The sequence below is a fragment of the Cinclus cinclus genome, chromosome 10 (assembly GCF_963662255.1).
Source record: "Cinclus cinclus chromosome 10, bCinCin1.1, whole genome shotgun sequence".
NCBI classification, from domain to species: Eukaryota; Metazoa; Chordata; class Aves; order Passeriformes; family Cinclidae; genus Cinclus; species Cinclus cinclus.
In genome coordinates, this window is record NC_085055.1 from 18,979,532 (window position 1) to 19,001,905 (window position 22,374).

Genomic DNA, 22,374 nt, shown 5'->3' on the forward strand with positions numbered 1-22,374 from the left:
TAAGAAGAAGAGTTACTCAGGTTTTTGCAATAGAAGTATGGAAAAAATAGAATGTTACATAGACTTACAAAAAAGAACATTACAAAGCTCTTTTGAAAATGGGACTTCATGCAATTTGGACGCTTTTCTTTATGTTCTGCACTCTCAGGTATGATCCCATGTGGCATCTCCTCTCCCCACTTACCCTGATGGATGAAAAGGAAAATACACTGTAAGAATCCATATCCATCAATATTATGGGATATGCAGTCCAGTCAGAAAGCCCAACCTAGCAAAGAGAACAGAAGTGGTATCAAAGTCAGCTCTCAATAAATACTGCAAAATTATTTTGAATCAAAGTGCTTCAGACTCCGAATAAAAACGAAAATATTTCAGTTCAGGCCCTTTAAACATTTCAATGGAATATCTAAATTTTCTATTAAAAGTTATATTTTTTTAAAGTACAAAACATCTAGTTATGTAAATAATATATTTCAACAGCTCTACTTATTCTAGTTATACAATAACTATTCACAAAAATCATCACATTACATTTTCTCCTTTGTCACAGTGGAAGCCATGCATGTCAGATGAAGTAAAAAACTCCCAAATTAGGAGTACACCTATATCAAGACAGAATAAAGAAGAGTTTGTGTCTGGTATTGACTCTTCTTTTGAGTTTACTGGGACATGTGCTTGCTGGATGGAATCACACAGCCTGCAGAAAACCCATCTTCTGTTCTCTCTTAAGGTCCAGAAAGCATTTGAAAAAAATTGGACCCATAACCTCACACGAAGTATTTGGCATATGACCATCTTTCATATATCACTTAATAAAATCACTACTGGAGCTTTCCAATACTTTTGAAATAATGTATCTGTTTTAATTAACCTGAATATATTTACTCTTTTCCATATGAAATCTTGTGCAAAGCAGCACATGATCCTTTCTCACTTTCAAATATCAACATGTCTGATGCACATATACTACAGACTTGTGAAAGTCTTGCATGTCTTTCAATTTGGAACAACAATTCCTCATCTATTCACTGGTTTCAACTACATGCTGAGTCGAGTGGCAATGCAGAATCCCAGCTACAAAATCATTGTCCTACTTTTACTTGTCTCAGTTCAATGTAACAACTTTATCTCCCATCATGCCCACATCTCACACTTGTCCAAGCCTGCTCACATCCAACCTCCTCAACTCCCACCACACTTTCAAAATCTCACAATGCATTTCCAACTTGTCTTCCATATGAGTTCACTTGCTCAGGAGAACATTTCTCATTTAAGAAATAGCTTTGAAAATGCAGTCCTCTTTCACTAACATTGTTCTGCTATTATAAAATATCTGCTTATATTTTTGTGGAGGTGTTGTTGTGGTGGATATTCAAGATTTTAGCAAGTCACGTATTTGCCTTTAGGTACTTGGATTTTCAAAATATTAACTCTGATGACAATTTTACACGATGTTAAGTGTTTTCCTGTTTAGCCTCATTTATTTTCCCTTATGATGCCCTAAAGATAGGCTGGAAATAAAACCCCATAGACCGAAGTCTACAGAGCAGGTATTTGTTTATTGAAGCACTGGTGGTGAGGGGGATTTCTCCACCTAACTCACCCCCCCCCCCCTTTGCAAAGTGCTGTGGTATATTTATACAGTAAGTATTGCCTAGTATCACTATGTCACTACAACATCATCACATACACGCTGGAACTTATTTACATAGTAGGAGCTCATGGTTATTAGATAGTTCTTCTGCACTGTGCTTGCACCTCCCTATTTCAGGGGTCATCGGGAGTTTTGATGATGGCTTCCAAGGTCTTCTTCACATCTGAACTTTCCAACTTTGCCTTCAGAACACGCGCAGTTAAGGTGTTCCTTGGTCTGTCTGGTCTTAACCAGCCTAAATGCTTTGCTCTGTGGCTAATTGGCCAATTTTGGCCATTTGCAAATTTTTCATTAGTACTATACTTATCGATCTCTAAAGTGATCCACCGAGCTTTTGGCGAGATTTTTCTTCATTTTTGTCTACTCAGCATTAAGCAACTAGTTAAGTATATATTGGCCATTACACTGTAAAAAAAGTTATGATTCAAGCTATATAGGTATCAGGTTATATAAAAAGTCACGATTTAGGTTATCAGGTCATGATATCAGGTAGAATAGATACAGCAGGTTATTATTGATAAATAAAAGCTCATGGTTTATGTTATATTGATAAAACTCAAGCAATATAAGCACCTTGTAATTTAGATCTAAGTATAGGCATCACTCATCCGTAAGTTTTTGAGTAAAAACATGATAACAGCTGCTCATTGAGCCAGGATACCCTTCAGAAACACAAGGAGCAGCGTTCGGGTGCCTCTTTGGGGAGGGGATGACCTAGAATCCAAGAATAAGAGGAAACAAAAACTAAGGCCACCACACGCATTACTACTGCTGCCGTTTGGGGGTGCTGAGGGCACCGGGGCTGTTTTTCGTACCCTTTTCCCCACTTTTTCTGCACTTGCTAGTTGTGACCTTCCCAGCCCCAGCGGCTGCGGGCGTAACACAAGGGGCAGGTCTGAAGGGACCACAGCGGGGCATCTGGCGCCAGCTCCGTGCTCAGGCAGGGTCATCCCAGAGCACAGCGCACAGGGAACAGCACCGTGCCCAGCCGGCTCTGGAGCGCCGGGCACACCGCACCCCGCCCGCCTCACGCAGGACGCGGCCGGCCCGCTCGCCAGCCACGGCGCGTGACGTCAGCCGGCGCAGCCAATGGCCGCCTCTGTTTAACCGCGGGCGAGCAGGCTCGTTCCCTATTCACGAGGCAGGCCCCGTGCCTGCGCTGACGTCACGGCGCCGCAGCCAATAGCAGCCTGTGCTTGCGGGCTCTGCATATTCAATTATGCATATTCATAGACACGAGCGTTCGGGCCCCTCCCATCCCCTTCCCTTTGCTTCCCTTCCCTCACAGGAAGTCAGGGCCCGTGTGCCTGCCGAGCCCCGCGGGCCGCGGGAGGCGGAGCCGGCCCGCCCCTATTTATACTGAGCTCCGCCGAGAGCGGCGCCGTGAGTGTGGGGCGGAAGCGCCCGGCACCTCCTTCCTCCCGCCCGGGTGCAGGCGACGAGGATGAGCCAAAGAGACACCCTAGTGCATCTCTTTGCCGGCGGGTAGGTGAAGCCCCGAGTACTGGTCCTGCGCTTTCCCGTTCTCCTCCCTGGGCAACGGGTCTGGCTCCGTTCCCGTGCCCGCTGCTGGCTGGCCTGGGGCGGCGGCGGCCTGGAGCGGCTGCCCGGGAACACCTCGGCAGGGCTGTGGGGGCTGTCCCGCTCCTCTGTGCCCGAGGGGCGGCGGGGAGGAGCGAGGGGGCCGCGCTCAGCTTCCCGCCCCGGGCCCTGAGGCCCTTTCGGCCCGCTGCGCGCGGTCGGGCCCGGCCCAGGCCCCGGGTGTTGCGTTGTGTCGCGGGTGGAACGCGGGCCCTTGGGGAGGCGGGGGTGGAGGCTTCCCGTAAAACCAGCCCGTCTCTCTGATCGCCGTTCCCGGGTTTCTCCCTTATCTGGGTTTGCCTGGAGAAGCGCGCAGGGCCCACCGTGCGTGGGCTCCCCGCTATCCGGAGAGGCTGCCGGGACTCGCCCGTCGGCCTCGTGGACTAGGAATGCGTCGCTCGTGTCCAAGGGCCACTATATCTATGCAATGCATTTTAACGCTCCAGTGTGTGCTGCGTTTCCCTGTGGCCCTTTGGCGCGGTCGTGCAGCTCTCCAACCACGAAGGCAGAAGAAATGCGAGGGGAGGATGTACCTAGAAGTGACGATGTAGCCTTAGTTAGGTTTGAGGTAACTTTTGTACCTTCACAGTTATTAATGAAGTTTCAAAAGGTATGTTTTTAGGTTTCAAAATGTATGGGCTATATTTCTGAAGCCTGTGGTACTTCCAGGGGCAGGGTGGCAAGAGCACCCAGCGTAAAAAGGAAAGCTGAGGGTCCTGATGGGCTTGATTGTAACAATGTATTTGAGTAGTGAGCATGACTGTACAGAAGTGGTAGAGGACACACCTTGCATCCCATGAGAGAGCTTGAAGCTGTGATTTCCCTTTGTGTTCCTTACCAACAAAAATAAGTTTGCTGCTGCTGCTGGACTGAGGTGTTTGAAGTGGAAGAATAGTGCATTGAGTCTGAGTGATTATATACATGTCAGTACTTTCTCTGCTTTTGGCACACTTTGAAGTATTGTACACCTGATTTAGTGCCTGTGTGGGGGCTTTTGCATCCCCTTGATTTCTCGCACCCTGTTTAGGAGGAGAGTGGTTATGCAGTAAGAGGCCTAAGATGTACTGTTTTCTTCAGACTTTGCATCCCTGTAAGTGTTCAGAAAAGCAATAGCAGGAGCTCAAGAAAGATCAGGAGCTGCTGGAGAGGGTCCAGTACAGGACTACAGATTTGATGGGGGGTGTCTGGAGCATCTGTGTTATGAGAGCTGTGGGGGAGCCGGGCCTGTTTTCTGGTCCATTCTGGAGAAAAGACTGAGTGGGATCTCAATGCATATGAATATCTTGAAGAGGTGCCAAGAGGATGGTGCCAAGATTTCTTTCAGTTACAATGAGCAGAGGCCATAAATAAAACACAAGAAGTTTTACCTCAACATGAGGAAGAACCTCTTTATATTGAGGGTGGCAGAGCGCTGGAACAGCTGCCCAGGGAGGTTCTGGGGTTCCCTGTCTGGAGACATTCCAAACCCACCTGAACATGTGTTACCTGCTCCAGGTGACCCTGCCTTGGCAGGGACATTAGACAGTATAATCTCCAGAGGTCCCTTCCAGCCCTAAGGATCCTGTGAGTGGTCCTGATAGTAGCCCTTCAGCTTGACTGCTCTGCACAGGGGAGATTACTGAGCAGAATTGTGCGTTATGTCAGAAACACGTTTGTAAACCTGAAACTTGAGAGCAGATGAAGATTGCTCAGCTCAGCTTGCTCATTCCTATTTATTGCAGAGCAGTCTGGTCCATGGGTAGATGCTGGCCAGCTAGGTCAGGGGTTATGCTGTCAGGAAGAGGCTGAGTGTGAGCTACATGTTTCCTGTAACCTTAGTTCAACCAAGATAATGCTGTGTGTTTGTCACATTTTGCAGTAGAAGAGTTTTTTGGGGTCATCTCATGACTGTGCAAGCATGGTGCACTACAGATCACCTGAGTGATCTCTTGGTGTTGTTTTTTTTTGGTGTTTTTTTTTTTTTTTAAGTGGTCAAGGTCATTCTTCAGTTCCTACTCTCTGTAATGAAACTTTGACAGATGACACTGCTGGTTTAGTAACATAACTGAGAACTATACTGGGATTTCTCTGTGGCTGCCTAGGCTGTTCGGAGTTTTTTGTCTATCTTCATTTTTTTCCCCCCACTTAATCAAATAGCAGCTGTTGTCACTGTAGACATTGTGTTGGTACTACAAACTCAGGTGCTTTTATTCTAAACCAAGGATGCAGTTGAACATTCTTCATCCTTAAGAAGTCATGTGATTGAAATGTAGGATGTAGATTAACATTTTTAGTTCAAGTAGTAAGTTATAGTTGTTTGGTTTTTTTTTTTTTAGCTGTTGGACTCATTCTAAAACGTAGTAGAAAACCTTAATGTTTTGCTTTATAGGAATTATTAATATGTTTTGGATGTACTGGCTTGTAGCCATATAGTGAAAATTTAGGTGTTGGCTACAAAAATAGTCTTCAGGTTTTTGTGATCTGTTCATTTCCAGAAGGCTTGTGACAGTAATTGTGTGTCATACAAACTTCCATCAGAGCAGTGGACTTGCCTGAGTGTTGTTTCCTCAGCAAAAGGAGGGCTTTGGGTTAGGAGGTGGACAGCTGCTTTTCTGAGTTCACAGCTGGATAGTCTCAGGTCTGCTTCTTTTCTTCACACTTGGTGTTTCTTGAAGAAATTTATCTGTTTTCCAATTTAATGTGTGAGGAAGTATAGGGAGGAGCTTTTTTTGCTTATCTTGATTATAGAACTCTCTCAAGTTGGTCTGTAATTGTAATTATTCTGTCTGGCACATATCTAGCAAATAGCTAAAGTGGCTAAAACAGTTAAGGTGTAGAAAATGTATTTAACATAAGTGTTTGAATCTCAGCAAGATCAGACACTGTTGAAATATATGAAGTAAAGGTGGAGAGACCCTTGGGCTTTTCTGATTTCAGAAAATGGTTAATAATGTGTGGCTGGTATTGTGATGATGGGAGCTTTTTTGTGCCCTTTCAGGAAACAGCAACTTGACCCATAACTGAGTTGCCCTCTCTGCCCTAAAATACATTTGTGGCATAATCCTGGATGTATTTCAGAACAAGTGAGAAGGAGGTTGGAGCCTTTCTGTCCAAACCTGAGATTGTTTTTATATTCAAATGTGAATAAGACAGTATTTGTTTAAAGCTTGGGGTTTGCTCTATGGTGTTACTAAGCTGTATGAAAATTGCATTCAGTACTTGTTAAACTGTCACTGGTACTTCTCTCATATTTTTTTCTAGATGCTTTGAGCTGTTTTTACTTAATGCAAATGTTGTAAATACTGATTTACCCTGGCTCCTAATAGAAGCTAAACTGTTGATGTTTGTTTTGGATAATGGAACCCAGTGATCCTCAATCCCCTGGCAGTGTTTTTCCTGTTTTCACTTGTAAGTTTCTATTGCAGCACATGGGGGATTTTATTTTTACCCTGTTCATTAGACATGCAATTTTTAGTATTTGATCAGTACTTGTAGTTTATGGAAGTGAGCTTAACTTACACTTTCTAGGTTTCAGTAAACAAACATAATTGGTGAGTAAAGTGGTTAAGGGTTTGTGGCTGCTAGTACTCAAGTTGAACAGTACTATACCATGAAAACCCTGAAAATTCAGGATTAGTGAATGCTGTTCCTGAAAGCTGTACTTGCTAAAGCCCTTCTGTACTCTCCAAAGACTGATACTATACAGGTAATAGCCAAAGCTGCAACTTTGTTGATGTGAAGGTTACTCTGGTTGTAAGATGTGTCTATGAAATTACTGATAGACTTGGGACCTGAATGTGCAGTAACTGATCAAAAGATAAAAAGGTGTTCTGTTTGCAAGTGGCTTGGATACTTTTGTTTTTGACAGAATTTTGTGCTCAGTTTACTGGCTGTTTCTCTTAACAGCCAGTGTTTGCATGGAACTTTCATTTTCAGACAGGAAAGATAAGTAGCTGGTAAAATACATGAATTAATGTAGACCCAAGATAACAGGGTCAAGGTTTATCTTTTAAGTCTTTGAGGCTGTGGTTACAAATACTGTGAAAGGTGAATCTGAAGCTAGCACTAGACAGCCATGCCTTTTGTTTTCATAAAATACATTATTACCTCAAGGAATTTTTAGAAAATGTGCATTGACAGTTTTAGTTTGAAATCAGCCTGCACTGACATTTGGAATATCAGTCTGCTTTAGAGCATTTCTAGACAGTCCAGTGGCTGAATTCGAGCCCCTCATCCATGCTGGAGCTGTCTCTCTTGGTGCTTGCAGGGCTGAAAGGTACCAATGGAAGATACTTAGCTTCTCTGGACAAGGGCACTGACTCCTTAGCAGACACCTTAACCTTGCAACAAAAAGAGAACTTTGTGTAGCCATGTCTAGAAGGATAACCTGGGATTTCAATGCTAAACAAGTTTAGGTTTTTGAAGCATGTGCATATTTTTTTCCTTGGAGTGTCACACAAATAAGGCAGGTGTGTCTGAGGAAAATGGTTGTCAGAGCTGTACCTGTTGAACAGTTAGCAGAATTTAAAGCCCAATAGCTCCAGGTTTGTTTCTGTTAATCCACTGAGATAATGATCTTCTAAATTGCCAGTTGGGATCAAATTAAATGTTGTGGGTAGTTGGGGTTTCCTTTGTGGTTTTAGTTGGTGGGGTTTTTTTCCAATGGATAGATTCCGGAGGAGAAATGTTCCCTGTAGTTTAGGACAATGTTGCCATCTTTCTGTATTCTTCAGTCCAAGAGATGTGAAGTAGACACCTGTTCTTAGTTTTATTGTTTTTCTTTTTAGGTTTATTGAGATTCTGCAAGTGACAACTAAGTCTTGTGATGTCCATGATTCTTGTTTCACTTAATGTGATGTCTCTTAAATTGTACAAGAAGGCTCGAGTTGAAATTCTAATTGTCTAGCTTGACTGTATTAATAGTGCAATTTTAGTCCTCTTTTTTGACTGATATGTTTATTTTTGTGGATTTACCTACTGATCTCTGCTTTTCTGCACTTCAGATTGCTTGGTGCCTACAGGTGGATTCTCATACCTTTTTATGATCAAAGTGTTTCTGCTGGAAGTCAGCTTTGCAAGTTTTTTTTATACTCTTGATAAAGCTGAAGAAGGCTTGTAGTAAACACTGATTAGAGGAAAATACTGTGTTTAGGATAGATAAGATGAGCAAGTGGTCTTCTGAATAGCATTCACTGGAAACTGCAGTAAGCATTCAGACACAGGAGTGTCTCAGGTCTTGCCATTCTTCACTTCCCATTTACACAGTGTCAGCAGGAGTGTGTTTGTTCACCTTCTTACTCTAGCAGGTGAAATTCATCTAATCCTGGAGAAAAAGTTACACATTAGTAAATGTTCCTACAAGTCACACTTGTGACCTGGTGCGTGTGTGACTGGAGAAGCTCAAGCCCAGACTGGTTTTGGGTATTAGAAATTTCTGAAGTAGTTTACAAAATCCCCCCTGCATTATTGAGAAGAAATCCCATTTTTCAAACTGTTAAAAAAAGTTTTTCTGAACTGCTCTAGTTCCTAATTTGTGCTGAACCGCAAACCAAAAGTGTTCTCCTCCATTTGAAGCAGTGAGGAGGGGGAGCAGGAAAGATGGCAGTAATCTGCTGGCAGTTTATAGAGCACTTGTAGGCTGGAGCTGGTGGCTGGCTCCTAATGACCTGCCAGGACTCGAGCACAAAAATGTAGCTGTCAGATGGTATTCCCAGTAGTGTGTTAAATAAGCAAGGCTGGAAATACATTTCTAAGTAAAATACACTGTTATTGATGCTGTAACAGAACAGCTGCTATGCTTCTTGGGAGTTGTTTATTTGTACAGAGTGCATATTTTTGAATTGTTTCTCTATGCTTACCCACAAGCTCTGTTCATTGACAGTTCTTCGTAAATAGGTTTTTGTCAAGCCTTGAGGTGTTTATCTTAAAGGTCAAGTGGAGTAGACAAGTCAGGGCAGTTAGTGGATTATGCCTTTGTTTAGTAGCTTAATTTAAATTTAGTGGATCTTGTGACCACTGAGAAAGTTCTGGTTCCTCAGCACATCAAGACATGCCTTTCACTCCTTCAGCTTCAGGTGTTGTCTCTATTATATGGGGCTTTTTGAGGGCTGGGAAAGTGGTGTGTTACTTTGACAGAAATAGAAATTGGGGATTTTGCCAACAATCGCATTACAGAACCACACAGCACTCTAAAACTTCTCAGCTTTCTTCAGCTGTAAGAAGAAATTTGAGATCTTTGAAGATTGGGAACAGAGAAGAAGTTTAATTCAGACTATCAATAGTTAGTGGAAGACGTTGAAAATATTTTTGGGTTCAGTGGAGACATCTTAAATTGCTTAAGAAAAGTCTAACCAAAGAAATATGACAGCAAGAAACTGCCAAGGCTGCTGATTATTTGAAGTTGCTTAATTGGCAGAATGTGGTGCAGGAAGAGGCTCTTTAAAGGGAGGCAGGTGAATCTCCTGCTTCTTTAGGATGTGCTTGCTGCTCTGACATCTGCTGGCTGTCACTGACCAGTGCCTGCTGCAGACAAAGCCAGCCATCAGAGTAGCTGTGTATCAGCCCTCTTGCCCAATAATCCACTGCTGAGTGAAGGGTCTGGCCCATCCACTCTGAATGTCTGTAGAACTGCTGCAGTCAGGCATCCCTTGTGATTTGGGTGCGGTGCAGGGGAGCATGCAGGGCACAAGCTCCAGGTCAGTGTTAAACTTCAACTTCAGGAGATTTTTCTGCTCTGATGTAGTGGGGGGGGGGGGCGCAGTTAAGGGCTCCAAGCCCTGTTCAAGAATGCAGGTCAAGTGTTTTTGTCCTCATTTCTTCCCTACTTCCATAGCATTTAGCTCATTAATGTAAGTCATACCTTGTGCTTTCTCTTGTGATTATGGTTGCTTGAAAACAAGTTCTCATGTAAACTGTCCAAAATCAAAAGCAGAAAAGTTTTCAAGAGAGTAAGCTCAGGAACAGAAATGGAGGGGTTGCAGGAAAGGAAGTCAACTCTGAATTCAACTTCCTTCATTGCCTGCACAGCCATGTGACCATGGAGTGGGGTCTGTTTTGAACTGCAGGAAACAGATAACTCTGTCTGTCTGAGGTTTAGAGCTTCAGTAGCTTCATGTCAAATTATTTTGGGAGCTGACCTACCTGTGCTTGTTACATGCTGTTCATGTCTTGAACCTTCACTTTACAGGCTCTTACTGTTTCCAACCCTAGCTACAATAAATATTAGCATATTTACTCTTTCTGGAACTCTTAATTTTAAAATAAGTCTATTTGTGGCTTACTGTTAGAAGGAAGTGAATTGCTTGTTCAGAGCAGGCTGCTCTAATGTCTGTGTCAGGCTGTAACCGCATGTGTTGGGCACACACTGAAAGACTGTCTTTAATCTTCCTAACACTTTCTTCCAGACTGGCAAAGAAACTCGCTATCTTTCCTCAGTTAAACCCTGAAAGAGAATAGACTTCAGTTTAATGTTGGAGCTAGGGCCAGGCAAGATGCCTTTAGGCTTAGTAATAGGATACCTCTAGGTCACTGGGTTTAAATGGAGTGTTAAATGAGCATCAAAGTTCTACTTGGCAGCTCTACTCCTCTCAGTTCACTTCATACACATAGATTAGGTTTGTAGGATGCAGTGCTGTATTTTTGGTACTCTCTGTGGTAGAAGAGTCATCAGACTATCCTCCTATGAAAACTTACAGGATATATTGAGTCTTAACTATTACTCCTAATTTGGACTGAACTCTCCTTTTCATTTTGGGAAACACTTTAAAAGGATTTGAACAGGCTTACAGCTTATTAAAAGGTTGGGGGGTGTTTGAGCTTCTTGTGTTAGAACAAAGCTGAAAACTCTTTTGTCAGAATCAAGCACTTCTTCTAGTTACATATATGTTATTCTATATATTTATTAGGGGAAGCAAATACAGGCCCTTTGACTTTAATGCAAATTGTGTTTGTGTTAGTGGATTTCATACTGACCTGCAGTTAGCATTAATAACAGAGCTGAAATCTAGGTTTGCTTCTTTGGGTTAGATTTTTTCATTTGTTTGTTTTTTAAAGGAGATAGGTAGTGTCCTGGCCATAGTTTTAAGAAGGGTATTTAGCCATGTTAAGAATACTGCTGTCTGAAAAGGTTCAAGAGACTGTCTTGGAACTCAGAATTTGTGGATTTCCTGTTTTTCCCTCCAAGGCTACAGTTGCACAGCTAGGAATGTACATATTAATAACTGAGTTCTGAAAAAGCCCAGGAAGGCTCTGAGCAGAGCTGTGCAGGGCAGTGTGTTCCTGGCTCAACTGTGGTTGAGCAGAACAGCAGGAACTGCTGTCAGCACAAGTTGTGCATGGTTTGCCTTGGTTTGCCCTCAGAAATGAGAGACAGACTGAGCAAACTCGGCAAGTCTTCACCTGGTGAGCCACGCAAGCTCTTCTGCCTTTGCAGTTTCTACTCTACAATACCTGGTCTGCCTTGCTGAAGTGAGCAGAGCTTGGGAAGCACTTCAACAATCACTGCTTTTGTGGTACAATGACCAAAATACAGTTGGGCTTTTGAAGCTGTTATTAAATTGTAACACCACAAATTTTACACTTAATCCCATGTGCATAGTGCATAAGTCTTTTCTGCCCTTAAGGATTTTTGGCACCTTTTTTGTGGTCAGGAGTGCACTAAACATTAAAAAAAAAAGGGTAAAATTTACCATAAGAAGTTAAACATTTAAGCTGCTGAGCTACTTTCCAGAACTGATTTGCATGTACTATGCACCTTTGCTACATTTTGTCTGTTTAAATTTTCACTTCAAGTTCTGGAGTTTGCAAACTGCCTTAACATTTTGCTTGCTTCAAGGGCAAATAGCTGTCATTGTTACACATGTTCCCATTGGCTCTTCACTTTTTGCTTTGGGACTGTGTTGACCATAATATCAATTCTATGTGAATGTATCCTTCATTTCCTTTGCAGTTAAAAATGTGGTGATCCTGTTTATCTTTGCAGATGTGGAGGTACTGTTGGTGCAATTCTGACATGTCCACTGGAAGTTGTAAAAACACGACTGCAGTCCTCCTCTGTGACTCTCTACATCTCTGAAGTTCATCTCAACACTGTGAATGGTGCTACCGTCAACAGAGTAACCAGAGTTTCTCCTGGACCTCTCCACTGTCTGAAGTGAGTGTACCTGCACAAGGGTTTGGGTTTATTCTGGAGAGGGAGGAGATAAAAATCTATACAAGATTCAGACTCTTATGTCTGTCATGATGCTACCATGAGATGACTTTCCATATTTTGCCTTTTAATTGTGTTTCCAATTTTTTGGATTTCCTTCATGCTTGAGCTCGTATGTTGAAGTAGCCAGAGCATGTATACCTTGTACAACTCACAGCTCTGAACTGCATCCCCAAAATTTGCTAACACTGAAGTGCCAGACTCCCATTTTCATCCTGAGAAAGTGTTAGTACAAGATTTGTAACTGTTTTGTGTCCAAATCATAGAAGTTACTGAATATGGAGGCAATTAAAATTAACTCAGTTTTAATCTCTTTCAACTTTCACTACCCACACAGTTTTTGCCTTTGAGTACCTTCTGGTGTGACTAGTAACATTATTTTAGAGCTAGTAAGAAATAGATAAAGCCATCTTTGGCAGTGATATGTGTTGTTTGTGTAATGCCTCACTGAATGTGGGCTGCCTTTCCTCTCCTTGTTTGCAGTGCTTGTGTAGTTCAGGAACCAGCAAGGGAGTTGTAAGGCTACAGTTAAACTGCTTGTATGGCCCACAGGAAGGGTTCACTTCTCCCTGGGGGACTCAAGCTAGGCAGTTTAGGGGAGGGGAGGTACCTTCAGTATTTGGGTATGAGGGGAGATTTCCTACAGGAAGGACCTGCTACTGCTTCTTGCATTAGAAAGTTGGTTGAGCCTTGGCAACTTGTATCCTCTATTCTCAATTAGTAAGAAGTAGTTTGTAGAGAGCCCCTTCTGGCAGTTCAAGCGTAAGGTTTAAACTTAAGCTGGTTAGAGGATAGGATTTGCTTAAATGGAGATTGCACCCACATAGCTCCTTGAATGGAAGATCATTCTTGTCATGAAAGTTTGGGTTCAGAGCCTTTTCACAAGGGTCAGAGTGAATGTGTTGGGAACAGATATGTGGGAAGGAAGGGTTTGGATTGTGGCCAGCAAGATCTGCTTGACTTATGGGCTTCTCTGGATGGAAGTAGAGTGCTTCAGCTTCTTTCTGAATGTTTGGTTATGAATTTATTTTCCATTTAGAAATGTATATCAATGCATAGCAGCTTGAATAGATGTTTTTGTTATGCTTCTGTGCTAGAAGCCTGCTATGCTTTAAATGCATCCCTAAGACTGAAAATAACTTGGTATTCCCAGGAAGCAAATTCAGACTGAGGTGGAGGTAGCCCATGATGAGCTTTATTGGTAGGGCTTGTTTGTTTTGTTAGTTTGTCTTTAACAACTGCCCTCTTAAACATGCTGTTTATTTGTAATATGAGAATGTCTCTCTGCTGCTGCTGTTGTTCTTTACTTAGATATGTTTTCTTTCAGGCCATTATCAAAGGGCTGAGATGCAAAGCCTGGGTTTCAAGTTCTTTAAATACAGTAAACATCAAAAAATCCCAGATTACATGGCAATGGACTGTGATAATAAAAATACTTAGGTGCAGGACATAATCACTCTTGGTTAAGGTGCTAGGGCTGTTTAGTAGGGAGATAAAACTGGATTCCTTTGTCACTGTCATGCTCTTACTGTCATTACGTTTTGTTTGGGTTTTTTTTTTTTTTTTGACTCATAGTTGTCAGACTTTGGTTGTGTCTTTGCAAATTCAGTGCATTGCTCAAGGCTCATATTACTCCATCTAAAAGCAGAGTGATTCAGGCAAATTTTGTCAGAATTTCAGTGAACTGACTCCTGCAGAACCCCTTCAGCATCTTAAGCATCAGTGGAGGTAACTTGAAAGGCGTCTCTGTCAGGAAACAAACTCAGAAAAACAGGTGACTCTTCTCTGGCAACAAAAGCAAATTTTTTTTTCTGAAATATCTGTGTTGCATGTTAGTACATTTTCTCATCATTTATGTTGCACAATTGAAACCCGAGGTCTTGCTAATGGGAATCTCACCAGCCTCCCAGTGCAGGCTTTCCATGTGACCTAAGAAAGTCAGTTGAGGCTGTATGGAGCATTTGTCTTGCTCTTCCAACCATGGATTTGCCCTTAACTGCTTTCAATAAACAAGTGCAGGCCCTGGGATCTGCTCTTTAATGCAAAAAAGTTTGTCTTGCTCTTAGTGCAGCCTCTGGCACTCTTCCAGCTGGTGTCTCTGAATGCAAAAGAGCATCAGTAACTACCTTGGTTGTAATCCTCTCTTTCTCTTTGCTGCTCTGTCAAATTCTGGGACTGCAGATCCTAAAGAAGCAAATAGACCTGGTACACTTCATTCCTAAGTTTGGAAGACACAGATTCCAACTGCTTTGAGTACATGCATAGCTGTATGTGCATGTATACATCTTTGGCACATAATGTGGTCATGGTGGTTTAAGTGGACACAGATCATATTCACTGAGTTCAGCACTGCAAGGCACAAAAATGCCTTCAGGATGGCAGACAGGTCCAAATAAATTCTGTTTCCAAGGTGTCTGAGTATGTCTTCAGTATTCCAATTACTACTGTGGAGTGATGCTGCCCAAGTAGTGAAATGATAGCCGATTGTTATGGACAAAAAGCTGGGATGTTGCTGGACATATTATGTCTGTATTCCTAAATACTGAGAGTGGAATGGTAACTACAGAACCACTGGTTTATTTTTGCTTAGTGACAGCAAAGGCAAACTTGGAGTTTGATTTAACAGCCGTGCAATGGTGAATTGCTTTCACTTGTTTGTTCTTATAGGAAATTCCAAACAAAATGGCCGTTTATACTATAAGGATAGTTTGCTTTATTGAGTAATTGACTTGTCATTAACCTGCATGGCTCTTTGGAGAAGTATACAGAACTATTTGTGTGCATTGGCCAGTGTTTCTAAATCAGTAAGCACAGGGGTTCTGTTTTATAGCATCTGGGAATGTAGTTAATTCTTAACTTTAAATCTGGTGCTAAAGTAATTGCTAGAGCAATTTCCAGTAATGGGATGCAGGTAGTTCTTGTTTCTCCTCCCATGTCCTACCATACTTTTTAAAATACCAATGTGATGAGCATCTAGATTGTGGGAAAGACTGATTTCACTAGAACTGAATATTAATGTCCCTTACTGTGCCAGGGTACTTTGCTGCATAATGGTCTTCAACTCTTCCTAAAATCCATAACTACATGGGATCCATATTGCAAAACTAAAGGATTAATAATGTCTTATGTGAAGTCTCAACTCTCTGCTTGTACCATGCTTTCCTGTAAATTGCACAGATGTGGAAGGTTACACCCTGCTGCCACCCAAGCAATCTTTCCTGAGCTGTGTTTATAGTAGACATGGTACAGGAGATGTGAGGACTCTGCTGTGGCTGGGACTCCACATGGGTTGCCCTCCTGTCTCAGTTACTATCAGTGAATTGCCTTGCATGGGTAGGGAAGGATTGTCTTCCCTGGAATGAGTCAAAAGCCAAAACACCATTGGCTCCACAGCCCAGCATCAGTGCTTGGTTAGGAGCACACAGGCAGCAAGCAGCTCAGAAATGATAGGAGAAAATCCCTGCCATCTAGGAAGGGTCACTTCTCACATTGAAGTTTTCAACTTTGTTTTGCTATAGTCAAAATAATCACCATGTCTTAAAGAATAAAGCTAAGAATGGGCTTCTAGTTGAATACTAAGTGAATTTCAGCATTTTATGGGTATAAGAAAAGCAGGACAAATAGGAAAGCAGCCCTAGAGATACAAACTTCTGCCATGAAATTGTGTCCTCTTGGGAGTGGGGTAGCACATTCAAAGCCATGTTGAGGTCTCTCTTTTTGAGGGGAGAACATAAATAATAATAAGTCAGACCAAAGATGTCTGTGGCTGGGTGCCATAGGCAGCAGAGCAGCATCTTCCAGAGTGGCAGCCATGACTGAGTGAAACTGGACTTGTGAAATCTCTCTCCTCTCCTTTCTTGCCCTTTACTCCCTGGCCCTCCCACTCAAAAACGTTGTGGAACATTGGGAGCTGAAGGGTGGTGAAAGGAAAGTAGCCTAGAATAAAGTATTTTTGCCTCCTGAGCAATCTACAGCCTATATAATGGGAACATTTCCATGCTTAACATTTTCTCCCTGATTCAGAGAGACTAACTTCCTAACAGACACCTCTGTACATGTATGGGTTCCTATATATACATTAAACTTGTGTTGAGATCTCAAGTCTTACTTCTGCATTTAGTTAATGGTTTTCATGGTCTGTTGAGCAATAATGTAATTTTTTTATGCTGATTTTAGGAAATGACTCATTTTTTTGTGGTCAGCAATTGTATTATTGTCAGTTACTATGGAAGTTTTTCACATGATGTAGTTTTGATGGTTAGTGCATTCCTTAATTTTGCTCTGAGTGTTACAGTATTGTCTTCTTGTTTTCTAGGATGATCTTGCAAAATGAAGGCCCTCGTTCTCTGTTCAGAGGGCTGGGTCCTAATTTAGTTGGTGTTGCTCCTTCCAGGTAAGTAAAAATATGTACAATGAATGAAATCCACTAAGGGTTTTCATGTGTGTTTGAAACAAGTCTTTCATCTGCAGTTGTAAAAACTTAATTAGCAGCAAGTAATCTTTGGTTCTTGGGGTAATTTTTTGCCTGAGGAGTTGAGCCATTTATGTATTCCAGAGCTCCAGCTGTCTCAGCATTTCCTATCCTGTGTGTTATTGTAGTAGTATTTACTGTTGGGTGCTGTCCCTTGTGCCAAGTTTTGTCCAGTTAAGAAGAAAAATTCTTAAGGAATTGCACATGTAAGCTACAAGTTTGGATCTTGGAAAATATAAAGGTAGACTTAGCTTTCAGTTAATCCATCATCTTCAGGAAGCAAATGTGTGACTGTAGCCTCAAAACACTGGGTCTTCCTTCCTGAGTTCTGGTGAAGCACAGCCTGGTGCTCCCTTGCAGGAGGACACCTGTTCTGAAACTGGAGAGAGGGTGAGACACTAGTTAGGATGTCAGACATAGCAGCTGTCCCAGGGCAAAGCAGGTCCAGCAGTGGACTGAGCTTCAAAGGGTACTGGGGCAGTGCAGGGCTGAGGATGTAAATCTGATCTAGTTGGCAGTGGTGTTGCTGTTGTCTGTTGCTCTGCATCAGCACAAATACTCCAGCTCCTCAGCTGTTGCTGGCAGACAGAGAAGCACATTATGCCAGAGTTTGAATATATCCTTACATAGAACTGTTAGCTGAAGTTCAGTCCAAAAATAGGAGAATACATGAGAAGAGTATAGAAACAAACTGTGTATAAGTAATATATTCCTTAGGCCTGGATGAGGAATACTTGAAGTTGTTTCCTGGCTCCTTTTTTCTTCTCTGTTTAAGAGAAGAGCCTTTATGCAGAGGGAATATATTCCACAAAAGTGTTAATATTTCCTTGACTTAGCACCCTGCTTTTGTTTATTTGTTTTGTCTGAAGAGAAAACATTCCTATCTCCTGCACACTCAGTTGGAGAGTATCTTAACTTTTCTGGTTTGAGGTATTTAGGTGTATCTGAAAAATATTAGTAAACTGAACTTCAGATTTGTTGAGGTAATGTCCTTTAGGTCTTCTGCATAAATAAGAAAAAAAAAACACCTTAACGAAGGAATTAGATGATCTTCATTTTAGAAACTTTGTAAGGATTTAGGAATATCAGAGGTGTTTTCTGATCACTTAACTTAGCACCACTCTTTGGAAAAGCTGAAGTAAACCCAGTAGTATTTTTGTTTTTGACACCTATGGGATATCAGCACTTCCTGTCTGGAGAGCCTGTACTTTTGTACAATAAACCAGTCTGTTCTATCAAATCTTCAATATTGATATCACTTTTAATAGCAGTTTTTACCCAGGATTGGGATCCATTGCATAAGTGACTGTCCTCCATGAAGAATATCCTCAGTTGAAAAAAAATTATTTATTTGTTTTCAGTTAATTATATGTTAAATCTTCTGTTTTCCTGTGATTCTTCCCCTAGGTGAAATACTTAGCTTGCTAAAATGTCTGCTTGATGTAGTGTGTAAACCTTATTTATAAGCACATCTTCATTTCCCTCTGGCTGATTCTGTCTTCAACCAGTACTTCATTTCAATTAAGCATTAGCTAAGTGGATTTAACATCAGCTCTTTGTTTAAATAAGCTGTAGAGAAGCATATTTCATAACACACCCAGTGTACTTAACTGAGTTCAGGTTCCATTTTAGAAATTACACCCATAAAGCAAGCACTTTATCTTTTTTTCTAATAAAGAAAAACATGTTCACACAGCTAATGAGGTTAATGTTCTACTTGGGAGAAGTGGCACATTCATTTTTTTTTTTCTCCTGTAAAGGGGTGTCTGTAAATTTAAAACTGAGTTACAACCTGAAATGTGAGGTGTACATGTGCTTAAAATAAGTTTTTTAGCTTCAATGAGTGAAAACAATTTTTCATAATATACTGAATTGAGATGCTGACTTTGTCTAGCATTGTTTGGATATAAACTCACAGACTTGTGCAGCACAAGTTTACAAAAATTTTGATGGTGTATTCAGGGGCAAAAATCACTGTCTATTATAAATGCAGAACTCTGCAAATAAAATGTGAATCACAGCTGTTGTGGCATTTGAAGTATAAATATTTATAAGGTCAAGTTACCAACATTTAAGTCTTAAATGCTATAGTAATAGGAATACTGTTTTCTTTTAAGAAGCTACATACTTGGTAGTTCTCTTCAAATTGCCCTGCTACTGAAATGAGTTTAGGTCCATTAGAAGTTTCTTCTATTAATGTTGAAGAATATGAAATGTTTTCAGATTTTTTTCTTCAATGGCTGAACTTCTTAGTGTCACAAAAATCACTGCCATATTTCAAACTATCTGTCCTTCCCTTCACTAATTGGTAATTGGAGCTGTTGTGTGGAAAAATGTTCAGTGTCATGTTTAGATTTTTCATTTCCATTCTTAGAATAGTCCCACTACTTGGCAGGAGTTAATCCTTGAGTAGGGCTTTACTGAGGAAGGAAGTTTTAGCCCAAGATAATCTTCAGTCAATGAAGTTAATGGAACTGCTTGTTGAGGATTTTGAAATGCAAGACATAACATAATTTTAATTTTGTTCTATTTTTAGAGCAATATATTTTGCTGCTTACTCAAATTGCAAGGAAAAGTTGAACAATATTTTCAATCCAGATTCCACCCAGGTACACATGATTTCAGCTGGCGTGGCAGGTAAGGATCTGTAACTTTTTAGTTTTGTCCTACAGTCATATCTGCAAATGAGAGGTGACAATAAATATGGAAAAAAACCCCAACAAAACAGAACATTCAGTAATTGAATGATGTCTTTTTAGTGGTTATCTGCCTTGGCCTCTCATTAAACAGGCTCTCTGGAGAATATATGCATGAAACTGCGCTAAGCGATAAGTAACTGTGTGAACAGTGTTCTCTAGAAAACCTGCGTGCCTGCTTTTTCAGTTGTGAATTTGTGAAATGAAAAATGTAACCTTTCAAAACAGTAACTTGTTGCTCTGTAAGCTATAAACAGTGTTTGCACTGACTTCTGGTTTAATTCTTCCTAACCTGTTTTTTTTATCCCCACTCTCTGCTACAGCTTTGTATATTTGACTTATTTTTCTTTCAGAAATATGCCTGGAGTTACTTGTGTAAATTATATATAACACTCCCTCCTCTTTTGTTCATATACAAGTCTGTGAGAAGTTTGCTCTACCACTCAAGACTTGGAGAAGAGCAGATTTTTTTTTTATAGTTTTCATGTATTTTCATCTCTGTAGAAGTAATTCCTATTTTATATCTGCAGTGTAACTTTGGTGTATTTTAGCAGCTACAAATACTTGTTGCTTGATTTGTATATTCTGTGCTCAGAGATCATTAACGGGGAGCTTAAAGGCAACTGAGCTGAGTTATGGTCATGGACTCGTGCTGGGAAAATCAAAACTTGCATTGGCAACAATTTATCTATTGTTGCCTGTGCCTTTCGAAACTGCACAAAATCAAATGTTCGGGGTTTTATTTATAGGTCATGGGCACTTTACAGATGAACTCTGACAATTTGATTGTTGAAGTTCCTAAGTCCTGTCAAATTTTACTGCCAGTCTGTGGAATGTGAATACCAGCAATCTGGAATGGACTGATAAAGGTGTGGTGTCAGAATAAGGAACAGTATTAGTTTTTTATTTAATGCTTGCTAATAATATGACGCATAGAGATGTTATATAGTGTATAAAATGTAAGTGACATTAGCTTTATACCTAAATGACACTAATGTTCATCTCTGGCACATGAAATGTTGTGACAGTTTTTAGTCTTTAATGTGTAAGAGGAGCTCTTCTATTTTGCCCAAGTCAGACAAGGATGAGGCAGTGTTTGCTCTTTTTATCATCCAGAAGTGAATGTTTTTGTTTGTAGGTAAACAGCATGGGGAATGGGATGGAAGGAGATGTAATGAAGAGTTTATCCTAATGAGTTAATTGCATCAAGAAAGATGAAGAGTCTTCAGGTCCTTGTCAAGGGAATAAAACATGTCCTTAATGTGGGGGCAGGGGGAAGTGTGGGCAGTATAAATAAGTCTGTCCTCAGTTGAAGACAACTTGTGCATCTCATGCAGTGCTGCAGACAAATGAAGATTGAGTGTTCCTAGTCTTTGGAAGTTCCTGCCCTCATTCTGTAAAGCACACTTATGGAGATGTGCTGCAGTGCCTTTTCCTGAGTGTTTGCAGCCTCAGGCTGTAGTTTGTCATGGAGCTCTGTAGCTGCTTCCCTTCCAGAAGGTTGGTGTTGTGCATTTGTACATACAGCTGCAGTAGACTGGGGAAATGGATTTGAGCCTAAATTGCTGTTTGCCTTTTTTTTTACCTTTGTGTTTTAACATTGAACAGCCCTTGAGGCTGTTAACTTTCTCATACTTCCCAGGTTCTGCAGTTGTATTTCAAAACCACAGTCAGTGAAACAGAATGCTCAGTGCAGGCTCGCACCATAGGTCCTGGCACTGTACAGTACAGAAATTCTCAGGTTCTTTGACAAGCAACATTTCAATTCTCTCTTCTGGTGTTATTCTGATATATGAAAAGGACTCTGCAGTTAAAATTAACAGTGCTTTCTTGGGAATGTGCTAACCTTCTTTTTGTAATTCTAATATATTTCAGAAAATGCACTTAAACCAGCTATTAACAGTTTTACCTGCAAGGTTTGTATTGCTGTATGATGCAAATCGCCTTAAAGAAATGGCAGAATAACAGGGACAAGATCAAATGTGAGCTCCTGTTTGGCTGACAGGTTAATATAGAAGGTCACTGCAATATTTGCTTTGGAACCTAAGATTTCAAACTTGGCAAGGTGGATAAATAATTCAGAATTGGCAAAAAAATAATCAGTATTGGTGTTTTTCTTTTTCAGCTGCCTTTGGTTTCAGTAAGGAATTGAGTCATTCAGTCTTAAATGAGGGTTGTTGATTTGTTGGTGTTTTTTTGGTGGGTTGGTGTTTTTTTGGATATGACCTTTCTGTTTTATGAAGTCTAATACCCAATTAGCATGGAGCAGGATTTGCATTTACAAAGCTTTTCCTGTAGGTTGCAAAATACAGTAATGATGCAAAAACACATTTCTTTAAAAATAATTGTAACATTGTTTTATGAAAATACTGCAAGTAGTGAACTTTAGTCAACTTTAAATTGTTTATTTGTGTCATGTGCTAATACATGTTTCAGGCTAGACTTGATGTCCTTATTAAATAAGGATTGCTTTCTGCACGTGGTGTTTTTGGTTGTGAAAAGCTGAGGTATAATATTTTAAGCACTTTTAATTTTTGTTGGTTGGTTTTAGGCCTGATTCTTCATTCTCAGAATATCTATTTATGGTTTTAAGATTCTTCTACTAAGTTTATTTTATCCCCAGGAGAGTGAAGTAATATGTGCATATTAGTAACTGATGCCTTATGCAAACAGAAATGAGTGCAGTCTTTTTGCTGTGCTAGTTTCCAGCATATAGAGCATATTCCCTTCATACCTAAAATATCTGTGTTGACATGAAGAAATACTCAGCAATCCTTTTTGCTTA

At 40.8% G+C, this 22,374-nt stretch overlaps 1 protein-coding gene across 1 annotated transcript in view; it reads left to right on the forward strand.

The window, feature by feature from the left end:
• The first annotated feature begins 3,042 nt into the window (after positions 1-3,042).
• Positions 3,043-22,374, forward strand: part of SLC25A36 (solute carrier family 25 member 36) — a 30,586-nt gene continuing 11,254 nt past the window's right edge. Inside the window, exons 1-4 of the mRNA XM_062498880.1 lie at positions 3,043-3,139; positions 12,195-12,365; positions 16,738-16,815; positions 19,430-19,530. Coding sequence (XP_062354864.1) covers positions 3,099-3,139; positions 12,195-12,365; positions 16,738-16,815; positions 19,430-19,530 — 391 coding nt within the window. The 5' untranslated portion in view covers positions 3,043-3,098. The remainder of the gene's footprint in view (positions 3,140-12,194; positions 12,366-16,737; positions 16,816-19,429; positions 19,531-22,374) is intronic.